Source organism: Carassius gibelio, chromosome A23 (genome assembly GCF_023724105.1).
Source record: "Carassius gibelio isolate Cgi1373 ecotype wild population from Czech Republic chromosome A23, carGib1.2-hapl.c, whole genome shotgun sequence".
NCBI classification, from domain to species: Eukaryota; Metazoa; Chordata; class Actinopteri; order Cypriniformes; family Cyprinidae; genus Carassius; species Carassius gibelio.
Window position 1 is genome coordinate 23,653,234 of NC_068393.1, and position 21,353 is coordinate 23,674,586.

Consider the following 21,353-nt stretch of genomic DNA (forward strand, 5'->3'; position numbering starts at 1 on the left):
CTTAAATGATAATTTATGCATCTACAAAGAGGAAGTATTAATGAACTAATCTATCTAAATTATTTATGCCTGGCCCACTTAAATTACCAGCATGAAAAGCAGCCCTAGGACAAGGTTTTTAAATCTTAGATGCCCCAGACCCCTAAAGATTATCCTCATGTGAGGGACCCCCATTATAAAATTGAAAAGGCATGAATATACTGTATAAATACCAAGTTTATAATGTGAAAAATGATATTATAAATATGGGTAAAACATGATTGGAAAAATATTTATTTTTAGTTACATTACTTTTTTCTAAAAGTTAGATGTAGCATTTATATATTTATTCATTACGTTTAAATAACTTATTTTAATATTTTTGTTTATTTTAGTCAAATTTATTTATTTATTTAGTTAAATCTTAATTTTTATTATCTAATCATTATCTTTATTTTTTTACGCTGCTTTCCTCTAAATTTATTTCACGGACTTCTTTATACCAAAGTTCCTTTCTATTGTTTATACTCCCATGCCTTATTCGCTAGCTTTAAATAACAACCAAACGAGTCAGAATGTTACGTTTTTTTAATTAATTTATTTGTAATTTATTATTTTTATTTTTTTGTCCAGTTTTGCATTATTTGTGTACTATGTAGTACGCAATTATAAACATTTTTTGAGGGTTGAGTGTACTATAACAATCATGAACACCCCTAAATTCTAGGGAAGACACAATTTATCAACAAGCAGTCAAAAGACTACAGAATCATAAAGAGGCTTTGAAGCAGTACAGCAAGACTCGCCGCCTGTACGTACTGCGTCGACGCACTTACGTCAACACGCCCGGCCGGCGATGATTGGCTGCCGGGTAAATTTGAAACGCAACTTCTCTAGATGCTAACGTTAACAATATACGTTACCCTGCTAAACCCGTTTGAACAAACCGGTACTGTGCTGTTGTGCCTGAAGAAAAAAAATATTTTTATGTTAAAGTTTTGAATTAACTTACATTGTTTCACGCACAAGGCTGGACGTCTACGCAAATCCGTAAGTTAAAATATCTGACGACTTACTGTAATGAATCAGTGTTTGTTTGTCGTGTTTGTTGCTAAAGACGCGTCGTTTTTAAGACACAGGCTAACGTGAGTGTTTTATTGTTTGTATTGTGTTATCAACAATTTTAGCCTTACAACCCCATCAAAAACGAGTTTAATACTACTTTAATATCATTGCTGTAGAGTGTAATGTTAGTAAGTTACACTTTTTTTTCTCAAGGGATTTTTGAAAATAAGTTACTATTTAATATCGTCACTTTTTTATGCACTCTTTTAGATTTTTGGTAACGTTAGTAGTAATATTATCATTATTTTATATGTTTTATTCAGATGCATATTATTATAAATTGTTTGGTCACGCCCCAAATATTATGCATGACTGAAAAGCCACAGTGTCCAAACAGTGTCATGCATTGTCACGAGATATTAACAATAATCATATGCCAACTTCAAATAAAGTTGTTGGGTATCAGAACGATATTACTGGAAGCAAAATAAATCTGCCTGGCTAGTTCTATGAAAAGGTGGACTGCACCCACTTGAAATTTTTTTTTTCTGCAATGTAGGAGGACATGGAGACTGCTGTGATTAATCTGCACAGCATTTTTGAAAGCCTGCGGGCACAAGCTGATGTTCTCAATGAAAGCATTGAGCCCCGTAAGTACTGGTTGTGGCTTGAAAATTTGAAGTAAAATGCATGCACTCACTAAATATTCACTGCCATTCTTCAACTCATGTCAGAGTTCATTCAGATGGCCTTGAACTTTGAGCACAGCCGTCGTAAATGGCTGAGACTCGAGCAGGAGCTGAATGCATGCAAGGAGGTGGTCACCAAGGCTGAGACGGAGCGAGGAGCCCTGGAGGTCAAGCTCAAACATGCCCGCAACCAAGTAGATGTGGAGATCCGTCGGAGACAGAAAGCTGAGGCTGACTGCGCGAAACTGGTTTGTAGGCCTCTTTTTACATGTTGCTTGTGCTGTAGACCTTTTCTCTGAATTTTAGGCTAAAACCAGATGTTTCCTTGTACTCTGCAGGACCGTCAGATACAACTCATCCGGGAGCTGTTGGTGACTGAAGGCTCCAGTAACAGCATCCAGTTAAATGAGGAGCAGCGCTCTGCTCTGGCCTTTCTGAATGTCCGCGCACAGAATCCTGCTAACCTCAACACTAGCCGGCGGTAAGAGAAGAAACATTAAATCACATTATCAACTAATTTTACTTCTGGTTATAAACCTGGTTATTCTTTAAGAAATCATTCAGGATTTGATTGGAATCATAAAACATTAGATCAGTGTTTTTCAGTCTTTTAGATGCCAAATGTGAACCCAAAATAAACCCAGATATGATCATCCTTTTGTGAGAGAAGCCCATCATAAAATTTAACGGGCATCTGTGTAGTTTTTTTTATTTTATTTTTTTATTTACTTCACAAATAACATTACACTTTCATCAAACGCACGTCAGACATTAGATATCTAAATACTTGCATATGTGAGCACATACACATCTACGCTCACATTTACACGTATGTACATGCCGATATGTGCCCATATATATATACACAGATTACATATGTTGTGTACATATTAGGGAAGAAGGAAGAACAAAAAAATATATACATATAGGGAGGGATCTTTCTTTGTATATGAATTTTGATTAGAAAATAAAATCAGGTCTGTGAGATGTTGCATATTTGGTTCATTTTTCTCAGTGCAAAACAAAAGGTTCCATTTTACATGTGTGTAGTTTCTTTTATAAAGACCCAATTTAGTCTGTTGAAAATTAGTGCTATTACAAAGTCAATTTACTTTTTTTATTATTCTTTTATTTCACTCTTATATTTGTATTTTAAACAAGTATTATCTATTTTAATCTTATTTTTTATTTGATAATTGAACCCTTCATTAAACCTTTCCCATGGGCTATTCCAGCAATTCCTTGAGGAAAATTGACTACATTTTGGTGAAAGATGATAAAGATTGTGAATTATATATTATTTTAAAGCATTTTTAATGGACTGTATCTTATAAGGAGATAATTACATGAATGCCATGAAGACAAAAGAGTTGGTTTTTATGATTGAATTGTATCTTGCTGCTGTTAATATTGTTTTTCACACTCTATTTCTTTTAGACTGACCACCATTGATGAATCAACCTCTATCTTGTCAGACATCAGTTATGATAAAACTGATGATTCTTTGGTATGCCATTTGCTTCAATATTAAAAACATTAATCGTATGTATATGCCTGTCTCAAACCTGGCAGGAAGAAAGTGAAAAGTTTTAAAGAAATTAAATCTAACGCTTTAATTTTGTTAGACTGGCATATCTTTTATTGACTGGAGTTTTGTTGTTGCAGTAATTTATTTTTAAATGACCTTTTTTTTTTTAAATAAAGGACTGGGACTCTTCTGCAATCAGGACTGTTCGTCTCAAGAAACGGCAAAAGAGAGTAAGCTTTCCAAAAAAAATCTGTATTTAAACAAATTACTTCCAAATTTCAATCGATGTCTGATCATTTAATCTGTCTCAATGCAGCGCTCCTCCAGAAACCACACAGATGGCCCCCCTGCCGCTGCCAAGAGGTCCCGTTCCACCGGCCGCACCTCTGAGAAGGTAAGAGAGGGATACAAAAGCACAAGACTCACTGTTAAATATTATGGGAAGACTTGTCAGTTTAAAGGCTTCCTGTAGGGCTTTGCTTTAGTCATTATGAGTAAAATGTTTCCCTACAACACATAGGAGTGTGAATATTGGAAGGTTTTGTCTTCTTTTGACATTGTGAGAGCCAAGGGGCTATTACCCGTTTGTTTTTGATGTCGGTATACTGTTAATGTCCAGTTAATACCACCATATATTAGTTGTGTAGTAAGTTAGAAATTGTTAATTAATTCAAGTCACGTTTTGTCAGGGTAATGAGTCTTTGGTGGCTAAGACCACTGTGACCGTACCCGCTGATGGAGGACCCATTGAAGCGGTCACCACAGTGGAGGCCATTCCTTACTGGACCCGGAGCCGGCGAAAAACTGGTACGCTTCACTAAATGTATGGTTGTTTGTGAGGCCGCACTGTTCAGAGCAAGAGAATATTTGCATGAGTCATTGATTATGTGATTGTCTTATTGACTGAAGAATAATGTGCAGGCTACTGTAAATAAATAAGATCCGCAGTGAGTCATATGTTGTTTTTACTATCATAAATGTGTTTTATCAAGTTTTCACAAGTTTTATCAAACTTGGTCAAAGATTATTATTTTTTAAAATCATTTAATACATAGTTTGTAGGAAGGACTCTATGGTGTTTTATATTGATCCCTTGTTGAGTCTCCGGCATGGTACTCTTTATATTTAGATTTGTTTTTGTTTAGTTTTATTATTAGAGGGCTGTTTGGTATGGGTTGTTCTCCTTGATCATTTCTCACACTTCTTTGCCTTTGCATTGCTGTTTAAGTATTCTGCAGTAGTGAGCAGTGCTTCTCTCTGCTTTGTTCTTCAGCTGCTCTGGAGTGGGACACTGCTGACACCGACTCTGTTCAGTCCATGGATGTGTTCAAGCAGCCCAGTCAGCCCAATGGAGAGGTCAAGGCAGGGCCCAGCACTCCCCAGGGCAACGGAGGTGTCCGTCTGCATGAATTTGTCTCCAAAACGGTATGATGCGGTGTTGCATACAAATATTTTTCAGCTCTCGAATCAATGCACGTCAGTATCATTGCTCTTGAGTCCCCGCCAGAGTGTTAATCCATCCTAGTTTTTGCACAGTTCCACTTGATTGCATAAAATTTGGTTCTTGATGGAAAAAGCAGTTGTAAGTCGCTGGGGTATCGTTTTAGCAATAGCCACACAAAAAAAAACATTATATAGGTCAAAATTATAAATTTTTCTTTTATACCAAAAATCATTAGGAGATCAAGTAAAGATCATGTTCCATGAAGATATTTTTTAAATTTACTACTGTAAATATATCAACTTAATTCGATTAGTAATATGCATTGCTAATGCAATGGGCATTATTACTCAAAAGCAGAGGTAGATGATTGCAAGCTTGATTTAACTGGACTAAATAATCGGAGAAGAGTTGCATACGTCACCAGAGACAAGTCTGTTTTTACACCCAGAGGTCCAGTTATGACATTCTGATGTAAAGGTAAAAACAGAAAGAAAAAAGGTGCTTAGAATTGTTCACAATAAGATATGTAACATTTAGTCTGAATTTCATGAAAAATGTTTGGGAATTCCTTGGTTCAGTGATGAGTGCTGATATAACAAGTAACATTCATTGTTCATACTGATCTATGGTTTGCAACTTTGTACCCGTTTCCTATTTCATATCATATTGTCATAGTTATCATATCAAAGAGCAAAGTAGAAGTCCATATTCAAATCAATGAAGTTATGTGCACAGGTCTGTGTTTGTTGCCCTCACAGCTCATCTCTGCCTTGCCCTTACGAATTTTCTTAGGTGATCAAGCCAGAGTCTTGTGTGCCATGTGGTAAGAGGATCAAATTTGGGAAGATCTCTCTGAAGTGCAGGGACTGCCGTGTGGTGGCCCATCCCGAGTGTCGTGAGCGCTGCCCTCTGCCCTGCATTCCAACCATGACTGGGACTCCAGTGAAATTTGAGGAGGTTACAAATCTTTATGAAGCTTTATCATCAAGCTTGAGTGTTTCTGCCTCTATTTACTGATTACTTCATTAAAATAAGAGGCTGCATTGGACTCTTAATTTCTTTAATCATATATACCTTATTCACGGATTGCTTCTGGTGTGATTTTAAATAGGGCATCCTAGCAAACTATGTGTCCACCTCCTCTCCCATGATTCCTTCGCTAGTAGTGCACTGTGTTAATGAGATTGAGCAGAGAGGCCTACATGAGGTAAGTCGATAAAGAGGCTGACTTCTTGAATACTAAACAAGACCAGAATGGTCTGAAAACCTGCATATTCCTTTTCATAGACTGGTCTGTATCGGGTATCTGGCTCGGATCGAGTGGTCAAGGACCTGAAAGAGAAGTTCCTTCGTGGGAAGGCTATTCCTTTGCTCAGCAAGGTGGAAGATATCCATGCCATCACTGGCCTCCTCAAGGACTTCCTGAGGAAACTCAAAGAACCCCTGCTGACCTTCCGCCTCACTCGTGCCTTCATGGATGCTGCTGGTTAGTGTCGATGTATTGAATGTACACCCCTGTTCAAAAGTTTGGGGTTTGTAAAATTTATTTTGAGGTTTTTGCAAGACGTCTCTTATCCTCAACGAGGCTGTGTTTATTTGATCAACATTACAGTAAAAATGATTATTTAATATATTTTATGTAATGTAATTTTTTCCTGTGATGGTAAAGCTGAATTTTCAGAATCATTTCTCCAGTCTTCAGTGACACATGATCCTTCAGAAATCATTCTTATATGATGATTTGCTGTTAATCTAGACAATGTTATAAATATTTAAAGCGGTAGTGTTGCTTTATTTATTTTTATGTGGAAACCATGATGCATTGACATGGGATTCTATGAACTGAAAGTTGAAAAGAACAGCATTTATTGAAATGGTAGTCTTTTGTAACATTATGAATGCCAATTTTTTGCTTTTCAGTTTTTTTTAAGGTGTATATATTTAAATTTTAGTAATATGTACATTCATTATTAACTATTCAGTCTTTTCTCATAGAGCTCTCTGATGATGACAACAGCATCGCCTTGATGTATCAGAACATAAGTGATCTTCCACAGCCCAACAGAGACACTCTGGCCTTCCTCATCATCCATTTGCAGAGGTAAACCGCACACGGTCTCTGATTCTACTGTCTGCTTTATAGCTGGTGCCACTTGCTAATACTTATTAATTTAAAAAGCCAAATGTGTTTCTTTTACCAGATTACACTTACATTTGTGACATTAAAAGAGTATTCCAAGTTTTAACACAACTTGAGCAGTTTGTGAAAAACATCAGTGCCTTAAAGGAACACTCCAATTTGTTTTTTTGAAAATGGGCGTTAAAATAATTCCCAGCTAGTTTGTGTAGTTGTAGCAATATGCTAACGGTCTAATCGGATTCAATGATCTATGCTAAGCTAAAAGTGCTACCGCCAGACCCGGAGATTGGCTGAATGGATAAAAAAAAAATGGTAAAATCAACTGTTTAACTCTAAGGGAGTTGGAAAATGAGCCCCAAAAACGTGGAGTGTTCCTTTAAGGGGTCGTTGTACTGGAGGGTATAAGAGCCTAAATGTTTATTTTTAAGCATTACCAAAAACTTTGCTTTTAGGATGATGGTTATACTCTTGAAATGGTGTTAATTTATAAATGTATTTGTTGTGCTGTATATTCCCTACAGACATCAGCATCTTATTAACAGTTAACCTGTATTTGACCATTGCATTATTTCTACAACAAACAAAATGTTAACAATATTACAGTTACAAAATTGTTACCAGATATGTATGTCATTAATCTTGGAAACAAGATTGTTGTTCCTCAATGATGGTTTCTTCCCCTTTTTAACAGCAATAATATGCTATATAATAACATGGAGATATCTTGCAGACCATTTATTAATCGGTTAAAGTCATTGTATGGGTTGATGTATTAGGTCCATTATACCAAATTACACAGGGAACTGTTTAGATAAAGAAAAGTCTTTCCATCATGCATGCTTTTTATGATATGTGTTTCTCAAATTTGTAACCCTATCAGTTAATTTAGAGCAACATTCTTGGATGTTAAAACCCAAAACGTGTCTAGGGAGGCGGTTTTTAGGCTGTGCGAAGTATTATTTCCATATAATGAAACTTATTTTTAAGTATTGTTCCATCATCTTCAGGGTGGCCCAGAGTAAAGATACAAAAATGGACGTAACCAATCTGGCTCGTGTATTTGGGCCCACAATCGTGGGTCATGCTGTTCCTGAACCAGAACCAATGACCATCCTGCAGGACACAAAACGTCAGCCAAAAGTAAGTGATCTTACTTGGGGTCTGCAAAAGTGCACCTTTTTAATTTGTTTCGTGTGTTTTGGGCCACAGCTTTTCATCAATCTCCTTTTTTTTTTTCTTCTTCTTCTTCTTCTTCTTCCTCTCTCTCTTTCAGGTGGTTGAGCGCCTCCTGGCTCTGCCTGTGGAGTACTGGAGCCAGTTTATGATCAGTAACAATGACCAGGCTCACAATGATAACATGATCATTGAGAACACCAATGTCCATGCAACTCCCGATCAGAAAAGTATGAATTTCACAGGCAAACACTTAAAAAAAAAAAAATCTTCATTTATTATATAACATCACCTGATCTTGATCAATTTAGTATATTTTTTTTTTTTTTTTTTTTGGTATTACAATTTGTTTCTTTCTCCTTTTTTTGGCCCTGTAGCGAGTATGTTTGGGCCCCTTACGACTCCTGACCAGCAGATGAGCAAGACCCCATCGTCCAGCTCTCTCTCCCAGCGCATGAAGAATGCAACTCTCAATGCAATCACTCCAAAGTATGTTTGAACCCTATCAGGTCTGCCAAGTTCTTTGAGTAGACGTGAACTAACCATTATGAACATCCCTCAGGTTTTCTAGCAGAAGCAGAGCTGCTGTCAGCGTCCCTCGCCAGGGGCACTTCTTCGCCTCCCCTCTGCTGAAGTAGCCCTGAAGCTCCTCAACGCTAAGAGTTTTTCTTTTCTTTGGGAAACAGCTGCAATATATTACATAATCCTACATGTATATTTTATGTCTGGTTTGTCCATCAATTTGAACCGTATTAACGCTACTCATTTTATCTGTCAAGTTTTCCAGTAACATTTGTATTTTAGTTGCTTTTAAAAGTTTTTATGTACTGTTAACATTCTCACAACCAAAGCGATGGGCTGATATAAGCAGTTCCATTCTCTGAATCCTCAATCAACAGGATCTGCATCAGTTTGGGAGTTCTTTATCAAGAAACCTGGACTTGAATGAAGTATCTAGAACAAAAAAGGTTATGCTGTATGCAAGATTTGTATGTAGTATAATCTGAAACTGTAACATTGTGTATTGCTTGTGTATTGTAATTGTATATTTTACATGTAACGACAAGCAAAATCCCAATCTCTTTGATTTAGAGGGTTCAAGGCTGTAGTGACTATCAGATTTTTTTCTATGTAGAGTGTAAACCGTTTTTAAACCTGGTCAAACTTAGATTTCACAGCCAGTAGATTTAATACAGAATTTTTCCAGATGATGCTGCTGAATGACGTTTAAATTATTAATTTGTTGTTTGAGAAACACTGCGTTTATGAACCCTCTGAGATTTGTGCATGGATGGGTTCAGGATGGTGAGAAAATTGAGAATATATGCAATTTGTAATGAGAAAACAGTGTAGTTGTGCTTGGGCATTTTGTCGTTCAGCATCATAGTTGTTTTTTGATCATAAATGAACATGGCCAGAATTTTTTCAGGTTTTCACTTTGGCATTCATTTTTTATGCAGTTTTGGCTTAATTTATTGAGTTTTGTATGGCATTTAAAGTAGAAAGAAAAAATGGTGCCCTCTGGGATTATTGACTGATTTTGAAGGATCTAGTGTACCTCATCCAATTCATAAAAGATTATACCGATTGAACACTCTTTATTGTATACAGTTAGTCATTTTCCTTTCAGTGGTGCCACATTTCTGGACCAGTAGTTGTGCAGCACTGAACTGTCAAGCTTTCATCATTTTAAAAAGGCAGTTGTTTACTGTGTTGAACACTGGAGTTGATTTATCAACTCTGTTGCTTTTCAATTTGGGTGGTGTGATATTTTGTAAGACTTGTGCTGTTTGTAAAATACATTCATTTATTGCAAGTCCTTTGTGTCTGTCTTTTAACACATTGCATTGGGATTTAGAGTTGGACTGAAGTGGTGAGACTCAAATGCAATACAAAATCACTGAGGCACAAAGTGTGCCAGAATATAAGACCGGGTAGTTAAATTATTGGAAAGAGAGAAGTATTAATAGGTTTCATGAAGATAGTCCTTGTGGGTTACAACTGCAAAGTCATTGTATTGAAAATGGAATGGAGTCATGTTGTGGATTATTGTGATGTTTTTATCGGCTGTTTGAATATTCATTCTGACGGCACCCATTCATTGCAAAGGACCCATTGGTGAGCAAGTGATGTAATGATACATTTCTCTGAATCTTTTCAATAGAAACAAACCTACAGTATTGTTCAAAATAATAGCAGTACAATGTGACTAACCAGAATAATCAAGGTTTTTCGTATATTTTTTTATTGCTACGTGGCAAACAAGTTACCAGTAGGTTCAGTAGATTCTCAGAAAACAAATGAGACCCAGCATTCATGATATGCACGCTCTTAAGGCTGTGCAATTGGGCAATTAGTTGAATTAGTTGAAAGGGGTGTGTTAAAAAAAATAGCAGTGTGGCATTCAATCACTGAGGTCATCAATTTTGTGAAGAAACAGGTGTGAATCAGGTAGCCCCTATTTAAGGATGAAGCCAACACTTGTTGAACATGCATTTGAAAGCTGAGGAAAATGGGTCGTTCAAGACATTGTTCAGAAGAACAGCGTACTTTGATTAAAAAGTTGATTAGAGAGGGGAAAAACCTATAAAGAGGTGCAAAAAATGATAGGCTGTTCAGCTAAAATGATCTCCAATGCCTTAAAATGGAGAGCAAAACCAGAGAGATGTGGAAGAAAATGGAAGACAACCATCAAAATGGATAGAAGAATAACCAGAATGGCAAAGGCTCAGCCAATGATCACCTCCAGGATGATCAAAGACAGTCTGGAGTTACCTGTAAGTACTGTGACAGTTAGAAGACGTCTGTGTGAAGCTAATCTATTTTCAAGAATCCCCCGCAAAGTCCCTCTGTTAAAAAAAAGGCATGTGCAGAAGAGGTTACAATTTGCCAAAGAACACATCAACTGGCCTAAAGAGAAATGGAGGAACATTTTGTGGACTGATGAGAGTAAAATTGTTCTTTTTGGGTCCAAGGGCCACAGGCAGTTTGTGAGACCACCCCCAAACTCTGAATTCAAGCCACAGTACACAGTGAAGACAGTGAAGCATGGAGGTGCAAGCATCATGATATGGGCATGTTTCTCCTACTATGGTGTTGGGCCTATTTATCGCATACCAGGGATCATGGATCAGTTTGCATATGTTAAAATACTTGAAGAGGTCATGTTGCCCTATGCTGAAGAGGACATGCCCTTGAAATGGTTGTTTCAACAAGACAATGACCCAAAACACACTAGTAAACGGGCAAAGTCTTGGTTCCAAACCAACAAAATTAATGTTATGGAGTGGCCAGCCCAATCTCCAGACCTTAATCCAATTGAGAACTTGTGGGGTGATATCAAAAATGCTGTTTCTGAAGCAAAACCAAGAAATGTGAATGAATTGTGGAATGTTGTTAAAGAATCATGGAGTGGAATAACAGCTGAGAGGTGCCACAAGTTGGTTGACTCCATGCCACACAGATGTCAAGCAGTTTTAAAAAACTGTGGTCATACAACTAAATATTAGTTTAGTGATTCACAGGATTCTTAAATCCCAGAAAAAAAAATGTTTGTACAAAATAGTTTTGAGTTTGTACAGTCAAAGGTAGACACTGCTATTTTTTTGAACGCACCCCTTTCAACTAATTGCCCAATTGCACAGCCTTAAGAGCGTGCATATCATGAATGCTGGGTCTTGTTTGTTTTCTGACAATCTACTGAACCTACTGGTAACTTGTTTGCCACGTAGCAATAAAAAATATACTAAAAACCTTGATTATTCTGGTTAGTCACATTGTACTGCTATTATTTTGAACAATACTGTACATCTCAGGATGGCCTGGGGGCAAGTCAATTAGAATTTTTGTTGAACTATTCCTATAACCACTACTACTAAAGACTATTGTGTCACTAGCTCTCAATGTTCATTTGTAAGCATGAGAAACTACTGCAAGTTCTGTAAATATGCTTTATTCTCCTTTAAATTTAAAAGGGCCATAGGAGTGGAGTGTTCTTGATGTAGTTCTGGAACGCAGGGTCTGATCCCCACTTCTTCATAGCTTGTTTCTCAAGGATGGGTATCCCACTAACGTGTCTCAGTAAAAACCAGACAAAGAGAGGGGAGACAACACTGAGATATTGAGGACCATGCATGACGGAGGAAGCAGACAGGAACAGGCCTGACCAATTCAGGATCTCCCCCAGATAGTTTGGGTGTCTGCTGTATGCCCACAGTCCGTGACGAATAAATCTTCCCTGCAAATACAAGTAGGCTCAACATTAATTAAAATGTCATATGCAAATTAATAAGCACTCAGGAGGATTTCTTGAAGCTAAATTCCAAATGTTTAATTAAAGGTGAAGAGTGTAATTTCTGCATCACTTCCCCTGTCTGCCATTGCTTGGACAACAGATAGCTCCGCCCCAAACACACACCTCTGGTTAAGCCAAAGTAGCTGGTTAGAATATTCAAACAAACTTACCATCAGATGGTTCACATATAGTGTCTGTATATTTAACCCATTTGAAAAAATATGCACTTCTTTGGTGTTCCTCTCTTGGTAAAAAGTAAATAAAATAAATTAATTTGGTATAAAATGTCCAAAAACAACCAGAGAGTTAAGAAAGGACAGTTTGATCCAGTTTACCATTATTTACTAGAGCACAGGCTTTATAAAATGAACACTATTATATTAAAATATCACTTTTATGATACAAGCTATATGATTTACATGTCATAATTTGGTCGTCTCTTCAAATTATTATTATCAGTGCAAGTTATTACTCACAGCGTTATCTGGATCACTTCTAAAATTCCACTTCTGCTGGTCGGCAATGGCCTCTGTAGCAAAACCCAGCCCCCATATTCCCCAGCCGATGTAGTCACGTGGGCCCAGGGGCTCGTCTCTTCTCTCACTGTTTAGAATTAGGGTGGGCAACAGGGTAATAAAGACCCACAAAGCTAGAAAAAAGGAGAAAATTTGAATTTGAATGAGAACTTGATGGCCGTAAAATTACTTTCCAAGTCATTCTCAGTTTGTAGAGCACTGGGATAGAATAAAATATTCACATAGAATAGAACTGAGCTATATGATCACTATGTATATAGAACAGAATAGAATACGTGCACTGTTCAACTTCTACTTATGTAATTCATGATTTAATATAATGCAATAGAATAGGTTGAATATTTGATCTTTATAACCTGATACAGAACAGAAGAAAATTGTTGAAACTTCTCAACTTATACGTTAAGGTTTTTACTTATGGTATTTGATTCGTAATAGAATACAATATAGAAATAGAATCAAGATATATGATCATTATGTGATACTAGTAAAGGTACTTTCCTAGTTATCGTCTTGTTGTGACTGAACGTCAAATAACATTAACTATGCAAATAATCAATAACCGTGGTTGAAATACCTTGAATGGTCCAGTAGACGAAGAATGTCCCAGGGCTGTCTCTGACATTGTTAAATCTCCGGTCTTGTCCTTCCTTTAGGATTCTAAGAAAGAGAAATGTCCCGAGCCTGCAGGACAAGGCCCAATCTGTTAATTATTGACTTATTAACCAGACCTTAATGGATACATTAAAACAACAAGAAGCTGGACTGACTTCAATTTTATTAATGCTCTTAAGCAACAAGACCTGTCTATTTATTGTCCAAAGTAAAGACTATCTTACCTCAGACCCCAGGCAGTTACAAGTCCAGTTTGTACGTTCTGTCTAAAGTGGCCATTTCCACCCCATACCCGACTCAGATGAGCCAGCAATATGAAGGTACCAGATCCTAAAAAAAACAACAAAATTAATCTGTAGTTAAACTGATAAGGCATTCAATATCCTGCCAGATATGGGCAGAGCAGCCAGTCACCTGTGTCCGTCCGTTTTAAAAGTGAGGCGTGTTCACTGAATACTTTACCAATGAATCTAGAGACAATTGGTAGCAAAGTTCAAGGATCCTCAAGAGCACACTTCTCTTGAAGAGAAAGAGAGGGAATAGCGTACAGTGACCTGGGTTTGAAAAGACTAAAATGATTGGATAATATCTGAACTACATTGGAAAGAAATGCAAATTGAATGCTGAAAGGTGAGTAGAAGCTATTTTTATGCAGAGAATAAGACTTTGAATAACGTGGATGATCCACAAATCCTCATGGATTATTCTCACAACTTCGAGATGTGATTACTTTCTACATGCCATGCATAAGTTGCTAATCAGTACAGCTGTTAAAAATAATTTATGCAGTATTAAACTGTTTATGTATAACATTATAAATTGTTTTAAAATTGTGTTGTAATGTATTGAAAATATCTGTACAGAGGTCATTTATGTTTCCGTATAAATATAATCTAGTTTCGAGGTTTGTGCAAATCTGTTTATATAGATTAAAATAGCTAATTGTTTTGCACTTCTACCAATTTATATGTAGGATCATATCCGAGTTACAGTCGTTCGTTTTTTCCACTACAAGTCCCGCCTGACAAGTCCCGCCTATCTGCAGGATTGACAGTGACGTATATAAATTTGACCAATTATACGACGGCAACTCTGTAGTTAAATCGACCTGATTGGTTGAGAGGCCGGCTTGTAGAAATAATGGGTGCAATTCAGTAAGCTTCAGCATCGTGTCTTGTGGGGGTGGAGAAGTATTTACGGTGGTTTCACAACACGTTATTGTAGTTTAGATAACCACCTTCTCGTAATACAATTAATCTAACCTATTTTCACGTAAAAAAAAAAAAAAAAAGCTGCATGAGTTGCGACGCAACCAAACAACTGCAATATCTTTTAGACAAAATATACTTTTTATGTATGCATACTAATGCATGAACATTAGTACAAAGCATAAAACATAATATTACTATAGCAGTACCGCGTGACTACGCCTTTTGGATAAATCATTTACCTGCCAAGTCGTAAAACTTTTCCGTTTTGAGCGCAGACGCTAGTGCCCAGCCAACCCACTGAATGGCCAAGTCTGTGGCAGCACACTTGGCCAACGCGCTTCCCATGATCATGTCCAGCATGTCCTGAAGAATCAGCAATGTTACAAACTCGGTTCAGTCAAAAAAAAAAAAGCAGGGCAAAGTCCATAACATCCACATTTATGAGGAAGAGGAGTGGCAATGTTGCTTCTGTATGTACCGTGGCTTATGGGAAATGTAGTTTGGAAATATCTGTAACGCTTTTTATGTCTTAGGTCAGGGATAGGCAACGTCCCGACGTTACCTACTCCTACTTACTGTACAAAGCTACAAAGCCTATGTGACCCAGAATATAAAATACTAGAACAAATGCAAAATGTTACGTCTACTTCTCTGATTAGAATAGAAAAGAATAAGCTGAATGTTTGATCTTTATTATGTTACATAAAATACAATAGAACAGTATAGAATGGGTGCAAAGTAAAGCTTCCAGTCTCATTTCTTACATTTATTTGTATAGTGCATTTTACAATATCGATTTTTTTATGTAGTTTCATAGTAATAAACAGGAAAATAACCATGTTAATTCAATTCAAGTTTATTATAGTGCCTTTTACGATAGAATAATTGCAAAGCAACTTTACAGAAATTTACGTTTCTACAATATTTAGTAGAAGCTTATCAGTGGTGACTGTCAGTTTATGTGCAAATGGCAGAAATGACATAATCAAACAGACGATGAACACTATTAACAGCAATTATTATATAATGAAATCGCACTTATAGCAAGATTTGTTAGTTCTGTACGTTGTTTCAGGGTTAGCATCATCTGAGGTCCTCTGAGGGGGTGACATCATCTCTTCTCAGGTGTTCCAGCCAAGTAAAATTGATTAGTTTAATCCAAGCTAAAGAATAATAATGCGCATTTGATCAGATATAACTACAGTCCAAAATTATGAGATGCATTATTCGAATACTTGGCGAAAGAGATGTGTTGTTAATCTAGATTTAAACAGAGAGAGAGAGAGAGTGTCTGAACCCCAAACTTTATCAGGAAGGCTATTCCAGAGTTTGGGAGCCAAATGCCAAAAAGCTCCTTTAGTGGACTTCGCTATCCTAGGAACCACCAAAAGTCCAGCGTTTTGTGACCTTAGGTTGTGTGATGGATTGTAACGTGGTAGAAGGCTAGTTAGATATGCAGGAGCTAAACCGTTAAGCGCCTTATAGGTAAGTAATGATAATTTGTAACTGATATGGAACTTAATAGGTAGCCAGTTCAGAGACTGTAAAATTGGGGTAATATGATAATATTTTCTTGACCTGGTAAGGACTCTAGCCACTGCATTTTGGACTACCTGTAACTTGTTCATTGAGGAAGTGTGTTACAACAGTCTAGAGGTCATGAATGCATGAACTAGCTTTTCTGCATCGAAACAGGTAACATGTTTCATAGCTTGGCAATGGAAGAATGATGTTTTTGTAACATGGGAAATATGGTTTTCAAAAGACAAGTTGCTTTCTAATATAACACCCAGATTTTTGAATGTAGAGGAAGTAACAGTACATCCGTCTAGTTGCAAATTGTAATCTATGAGATTCTGTGTACTGTTTTTTAGTCCAATAAGTAATATCCCTGTCTTGTCTGAACTTAATAGGAAAAAAATGTTTTTTTTAATGTTGCTGAATCTTTTTAACAATTTAAATTTGAGCTGTAAAGTAGCTCTACGAAACAGATTCGGCTCAGTTCAATGTTAATTCATAATATAATATTATATATTATATAATAATATACTATAATAAAAGCCATATGTAATGTAATTTCAGCATTCTTCCTTGGGCCCTTACATAACCATTCACTATAAAATATGACTCAGGAGCCACCACAGAGCTCAAATCATGACCTGGAAAGATAAGAAGTTTATGACTTATGATTGTGGAAGAAGCCAAGAGTAGGTGTGTTTGGACAGAATACAGACATATGTAAAGACACCAAGTCCACCGTCGTTTGTTATAAAAAAAAAATGTTCTTTTATTTTTTTCAGGGTTAGCCAGGTAGTTTAAGGGTCTAACAAAACATTATTCAAGAAGAAAACAAGTGGAGAACATGGCAGAGAGCAAGGCCAGCATCAACTCAAAAGGAGGACCCAATGTTCTTGCTAAACGGGTGCAAAAACAGTTCAACAGAGCACAGGAGAAGGTACGTGTCTGGAATCATAAAACACAATGTCAAGATCGCCAATGTGATTTCCAAAGAGAACACAGAGACTTTAGTGTTACTTTCATCCAATAATCAATCCAGTCACATGACATGGGCGTAGCTGACACATGTTGCTTTATCTATCCAGTGACAAGAGCCAATGTAAACAAGCAGCTTCTTTCCCTGTTGTGTTTTATTTGACTACTAAGGCTGACCAAGTCACCGTTTACTGTTCTGCCTTCACCTACTGAGTCTGTTTAAGCCAGGGGTATCCAGTCCTGTTCCTGGAGAGCTGTCTCCCTGCGAACTTCAGCTCCAACCCTGATCAAACACAACTGAACCAGCTTATTAAGATTTTCAGGAGCACTAGACAGGTGTGTTTGGGCAGGGATAGAACTGAACTCTGCAGGGAGATCTCAAGATCTCCAGGAACAGGACTTGACACCCCTGGTTTAAGCCCTTCATATCTTGTCATCTTAAAGTGTCTATTTGGAGAAGTCAGGTGAATAGTTCGATCTTCAACCATGTAAGCAAGCCTTTCTCTTCACTAGTGTGCGCTTATCAATATTTCAAGGTTCAGGTGTAACATCCGTTACAGTGCTGTTAGTATAGTTTGAGAATCCCCTCGTCATGGCTGTCAGGTATGTAATATGTGATGCTTTTGCAGGTGTTGCAGAGGCTTGGCAAATCTGAGGAGACCAAAGATGAGCACTTTGACCTTTGTCTCATGGACCTCCAATACCAACAGGTGCATTAGATCTGCTATGGTAAATAAAGTAAATGTTTTGAAGATCAAACGATTGCCTAATATGTTCTGGTGATCTCCTTTGCAGGGCGATGGATACAAAATATACAAGGACCTTAAAGCGTACCTCAATGCTGTCACAGGTTGGCTCTTTACCATGAGACTTTACATAGGAGAATCAGCTTCTTATGAACAGGATTACTGATATGCCTTATTGTCTTTGTATGTTTAACAGTAATGAAGGATGCTTCTAATCGACTGTTTCAGTCCTTGTATGATGTCTACGATGATAAGTGGGATGGTGCAGAGGATCTTGGGGCGGTTGTGGAGGTTAGTCCCAGAGACCACTGTAAGAATATATAGAAAAACAGAAAAGGTATGCTTCCAGGACATTATCCGTGAAGTTTACGTTTCATTTAACCCTAAAACAATTTTTTTTAACAGTACACAGCCCCTATTTTTATAGACTTTTCTTAGAGTCTTGGACAGTCTTTGTTGTTTGGACATGAAAGTTCCACTTTAAAATCCAAATGCGTGGTAATCAGTAATATTTCATGGGCAAAGTATGTTCATTGTGCATTTGTCAATAGCGATTTATGAAGCGCTGCTTACTCAGAGGTCACTTCTAAACTAAGCAGCTTTATATTCTTTATACACACTATACACACTTACAAGCCTCAGCTTCATACACACTTTATTATAAATGATTATAAATTCTCAAATTATGATTACCTATATTAATACAAATATGCCTCTGTATTACAAAGGGAGAAGAGCTTCTGTGGAAAGATTATGAGGACAAGCTGCGTGATCAGGCATTAATCACGATGGAGTCTTACATGAGCCAGTTTCCAGATGTCAGGGTAAAAATGGCTGCCTACTGGCAAAAACACTTTGCACAAAGCTCTCAATCATTTCTTTAAATGCAGTTTGTCAACTATTTTTCTTCATGATTCAGGAAAAGGTGGCTAAGCGAAACAGGAAACTCGTAGACTATGATTCTACTCGCCATCACCTTACAGGGCTGCAGAATGCTAAAAAGAAGGATGATATTAAAATTGGAAAGGTATTGTATGCCATCTTTGAATTGTTTCACACTTTTCTGTTCTCCACTCACTCATAAAGTTTGTTTGCAGCCTTACTGAAAAGTTCCAACCTTCCGGTCATATTCTTAACTACCAAACATAATGTGAATCATAATTCAGATTCTTGGAGACCATGTATGTATAGATGTATAGCATTTTCCATATATGCTGGTGTATTTATAGGCAGAGGATGAGATGAATGCAGCAAAGGTGATATTCGAGGACATGAACAGGGAGCTGAAGATAGAACTTCCTATTCTATATGACAGGTGAGTTCTGGAGTTGTTTTTATAGTACACCGATGGATCTTGTTTTAAGATGCAATATTGATTACCCTTCATTTCTGTTTGTTCTGCATCATATAGTCGCATTGGATGCTATGTCACAGTCTTCCAATCCATCTGCAACCTCAGAGACATCTTCTACAGGGAACTTACCAAGGTACAGCAAACGCTGAGAATACAGCTGAAAAATAAAATACTTGGATCAAACAAAACAGTGTTTCCTCATATTCTGTAACTACCTGAGAAGTCTTTTTTTTTTTCTTTTTTGGCCTCAAGAACAATGAGGTTCTGCAGACTGTGATGAAAGAGCTGAGCACCCAGCATCCAGACAAGAGCTTTGTTGTGAAGAACTTCAACCGGTATGAGGCTTTATTGTCTGTTCTTCTATATATTTTTTCCAATGAGCAAGTTAAATAACAGTAGTATAATGTTTAAGTGTATACAAATGACTCTTTGTTTTCCTTTTAAGCTCTGGTTCCTTGAAGAGAAGGTCTTTTAGAGACACGTTGTCCCCTAGATCACTTAAAAGCATCAGTTACAACCCCAGGGGCTCTCTAAGGTGAAAAAAATCAGTTTCACTCATTGCCTTGCAGATTTAAAAATTGGTAACTAATGCCATCTGCTGGTGAACGTGAATGATTACTGCTATTACAGGAGAGACAACTCATCCAGTTTTAGGTCTGACAGACCAACATATGGGTCATACAGCCCGAAGCCGACCAGCCCTCAACCCCTTTGTGAGAACGTCTCTGGTGCAAGAGATGCAAAAGGCAGCCCTACAAGATTAGATCATCATACAGAGGAAGGCACCTCGCCCCATGAGCCACAGGTGAACACCAGCACCTCTGCAGATAAACCGGTGGAAGAAGACAGGAAAGCCGAAAAGAAGGAGTCCTCACAAGCCTCAGATCAAGATCCACCAAATGAGGAGGAGTCTTCTGAGGAGGACTGTGATGAGAGTGAACTGAAACCAAAAGATATCGTTGAATCCACCAGGATCAAAGATCAAAAATCACCAGAGAAGGTGGGAGACGATGGGCCTTCTGGTGTGGAGAATGGAATAGCTTGTGACATTAAGCCAGATGTGGGACAAGCTGAGGCTTCAAACAATGTGAGTTCTGTAAAGTTGCAAACACATTATAAAACAAACCAGAGAGAGAGAGAGAGAGAGACTTCAAAAACATACACTACTGTTTGTCATTACAGTTAAAAGTTTGGAATAATTAAGATTTTTTTTGTACTAAGACTGCATTTATTTGAAGAAAAATACTGTAAAAAGTGATATTGTGAAAATATTGACGTTTTGCATTTTAAGTACATTAGTCACATGATCCTTCAGAAATCATTCTAATATGCTGATTTGCTGCTAAATAGTTTTTTTTTTTATCATTAAAGGTTGTACTAGTTTTTATTTGTGTGGAAACCATGATAAAAACAAATTTCCCCCAGATTTATTTAATGAATAAAAAAAAAAAAAAAAAAAAAACATAATTTGTTTTAATAGAAATCTGTTGTAACGTCATAACCTTATGCCCGTAGGAAATTATATCCATGCTTTTTAACAATTCTGAACAATTCCTTTCATAATTCCTACTGTTTTATGTATTGATTTAAAAAATATAGTTCATAGTATACAGAATATATACTGCAGTGTTCAGTAATTTAGTAGGCTATTCCATTATGAACATAGCCATTATGTTCATTCTTTAAAGTAACATAAAAATTTAATTCAAAACAGGGTGTAATGTTTATTTGTTTGACCTGTTTCAAGGCTCTTACCAAGGGTGACCATCGGTCAGGAGAAGTGAACGAGTGAGTGACAACAGAAGCCCCTGAATAGCAATCAAAAGGTCAGCATAATTTGAGAGTACTTACAGCTCATACTCATGTTGTGCTCATGTGTTTGATATAATCCATGAGCAGGTGGCTTAGTGTGTTTTTCACTTAAATTTCATATCTGTTTACAGAAAAGACGACTGCAACTGCACAACATACAGTAAAAGAGGACATAAAACACTGTACTCGAATGTATTCGTTTTTTTCCATCCTTGATTTTATGAAATATGAGTTTTCAGATAAATATTTAAATTCTGGGTTATAATCTAAGTTT

General features: G+C 37.0%; 3 protein-coding genes across 3 annotated transcripts; 2 read left to right on the top strand and 1 right to left on the bottom strand.

Moving 5' to 3' along the window:
- Window positions 1-860: 860 nt before the first annotated feature.
- On the top strand, window positions 861-9,834 carry LOC127945128 (rac GTPase-activating protein 1). Its single transcript, XM_052541715.1, has 17 exons — window positions 861-1,029; window positions 1,604-1,694; window positions 1,779-1,981; window positions 2,072-2,214; window positions 3,171-3,240; window positions 3,438-3,491; window positions 3,578-3,655; window positions 3,951-4,068; window positions 4,535-4,686; window positions 5,498-5,662; window positions 5,817-5,912; window positions 5,993-6,191; window positions 6,701-6,806; window positions 7,853-7,985; window positions 8,119-8,248; window positions 8,396-8,507; window positions 8,581-9,834. Exons 2-17 carry the CDS (start codon window positions 1,610-1,612, stop codon window positions 8,654-8,656), a joined length of 1,920 nt encoding a protein of 639 aa, XP_052397675.1. The 5' UTR covers window positions 861-1,029; window positions 1,604-1,609; the 3' UTR covers window positions 8,657-9,834.
- A 2,120-nt stretch (window positions 9,835-11,954) lies between these two features.
- On the bottom strand, window positions 11,955-15,113 carry LOC127945143 (uncharacterized). Its single transcript, XM_052541740.1, has 5 exons — window positions 14,914-15,113; window positions 13,688-13,793; window positions 13,426-13,532; window positions 12,789-12,961; window positions 11,955-12,255 (listed from the first exon to the last, which is right to left on the bottom strand). Exons 1-5 carry the CDS (start codon window positions 15,032-15,034, stop codon window positions 11,986-11,988), a joined length of 777 nt encoding a protein of 258 aa, XP_052397700.1. The 5' UTR covers window positions 15,035-15,113; the 3' UTR covers window positions 11,955-11,985.
- On the top strand, window positions 13,926-21,353 carry LOC127945136 (bridging integrator 2). The gene is made up of 14 exons (XM_052541732.1): window positions 13,926-14,093; window positions 16,975-17,129; window positions 17,797-17,877; window positions 17,963-18,017; window positions 18,110-18,204; window positions 18,642-18,737; window positions 18,833-18,940; window positions 19,143-19,228; window positions 19,325-19,400; window positions 19,520-19,602; window positions 19,713-19,802; window positions 19,898-20,354; window positions 21,015-21,093; window positions 21,211-21,353. Exons 2-13 carry the CDS (start codon window positions 17,037-17,039, stop codon window positions 21,057-21,059), a joined length of 1,365 nt encoding a protein of 454 aa, XP_052397692.1. The 5' UTR covers window positions 13,926-14,093; window positions 16,975-17,036; the 3' UTR covers window positions 21,060-21,093; window positions 21,211-21,353.

Coding starts and splice junctions, on each gene's coding strand:
- LOC127945143 (XM_052541740.1), bottom strand. CDS start 15,034: ATGCTGGACATGATCATGGGAAGCGCGTTGGCCAAGTGTGCTGCCACA. Junction 12,962..13,425: donor CGTCTACTGGACCATTCAAG/GTATTTCAACCA, acceptor CCTTTTTTCTAG/CTTTGTGGGTCTTTATTACC. Junction 12,256..12,788: donor GAAGTGATCCAGATAACGCT/GTGAGTAATAAC, acceptor TTGTATTTGCAG/GGAAGATTTATTCGTCACGG.
- LOC127945128 (XM_052541715.1), top strand. CDS start 1,610: ATGGAGACTGCTGTGATTAATCTGCACAGCATTTTTGAAAGCCTGCGG. Junction 6,807..7,852: donor CTCATCATCCATTTGCAGAG/GTAAACCGCACA, acceptor CATCATCTTCAG/GGTGGCCCAGAGTAAAGATA. Junction 8,249..8,395: donor TGCAACTCCCGATCAGAAAA/GTATGAATTTCA, acceptor TTGGCCCTGTAG/CGAGTATGTTTGGGCCCCTT.
- LOC127945136 (XM_052541732.1), top strand. CDS start 17,037: ATGGCAGAGAGCAAGGCCAGCATCAACTCAAAAGGAGGACCCAATGTT. Junction 18,018..18,109: donor GTACCTCAATGCTGTCACAG/GTTGGCTCTTTA, acceptor TATGTTTAACAG/TAATGAAGGATGCTTCTAAT. Junction 20,355..21,014: donor AAGCTGAGGCTTCAAACAAT/GTGAGTTCTGTA, acceptor ACCTGTTTCAAG/GCTCTTACCAAGGGTGACCA.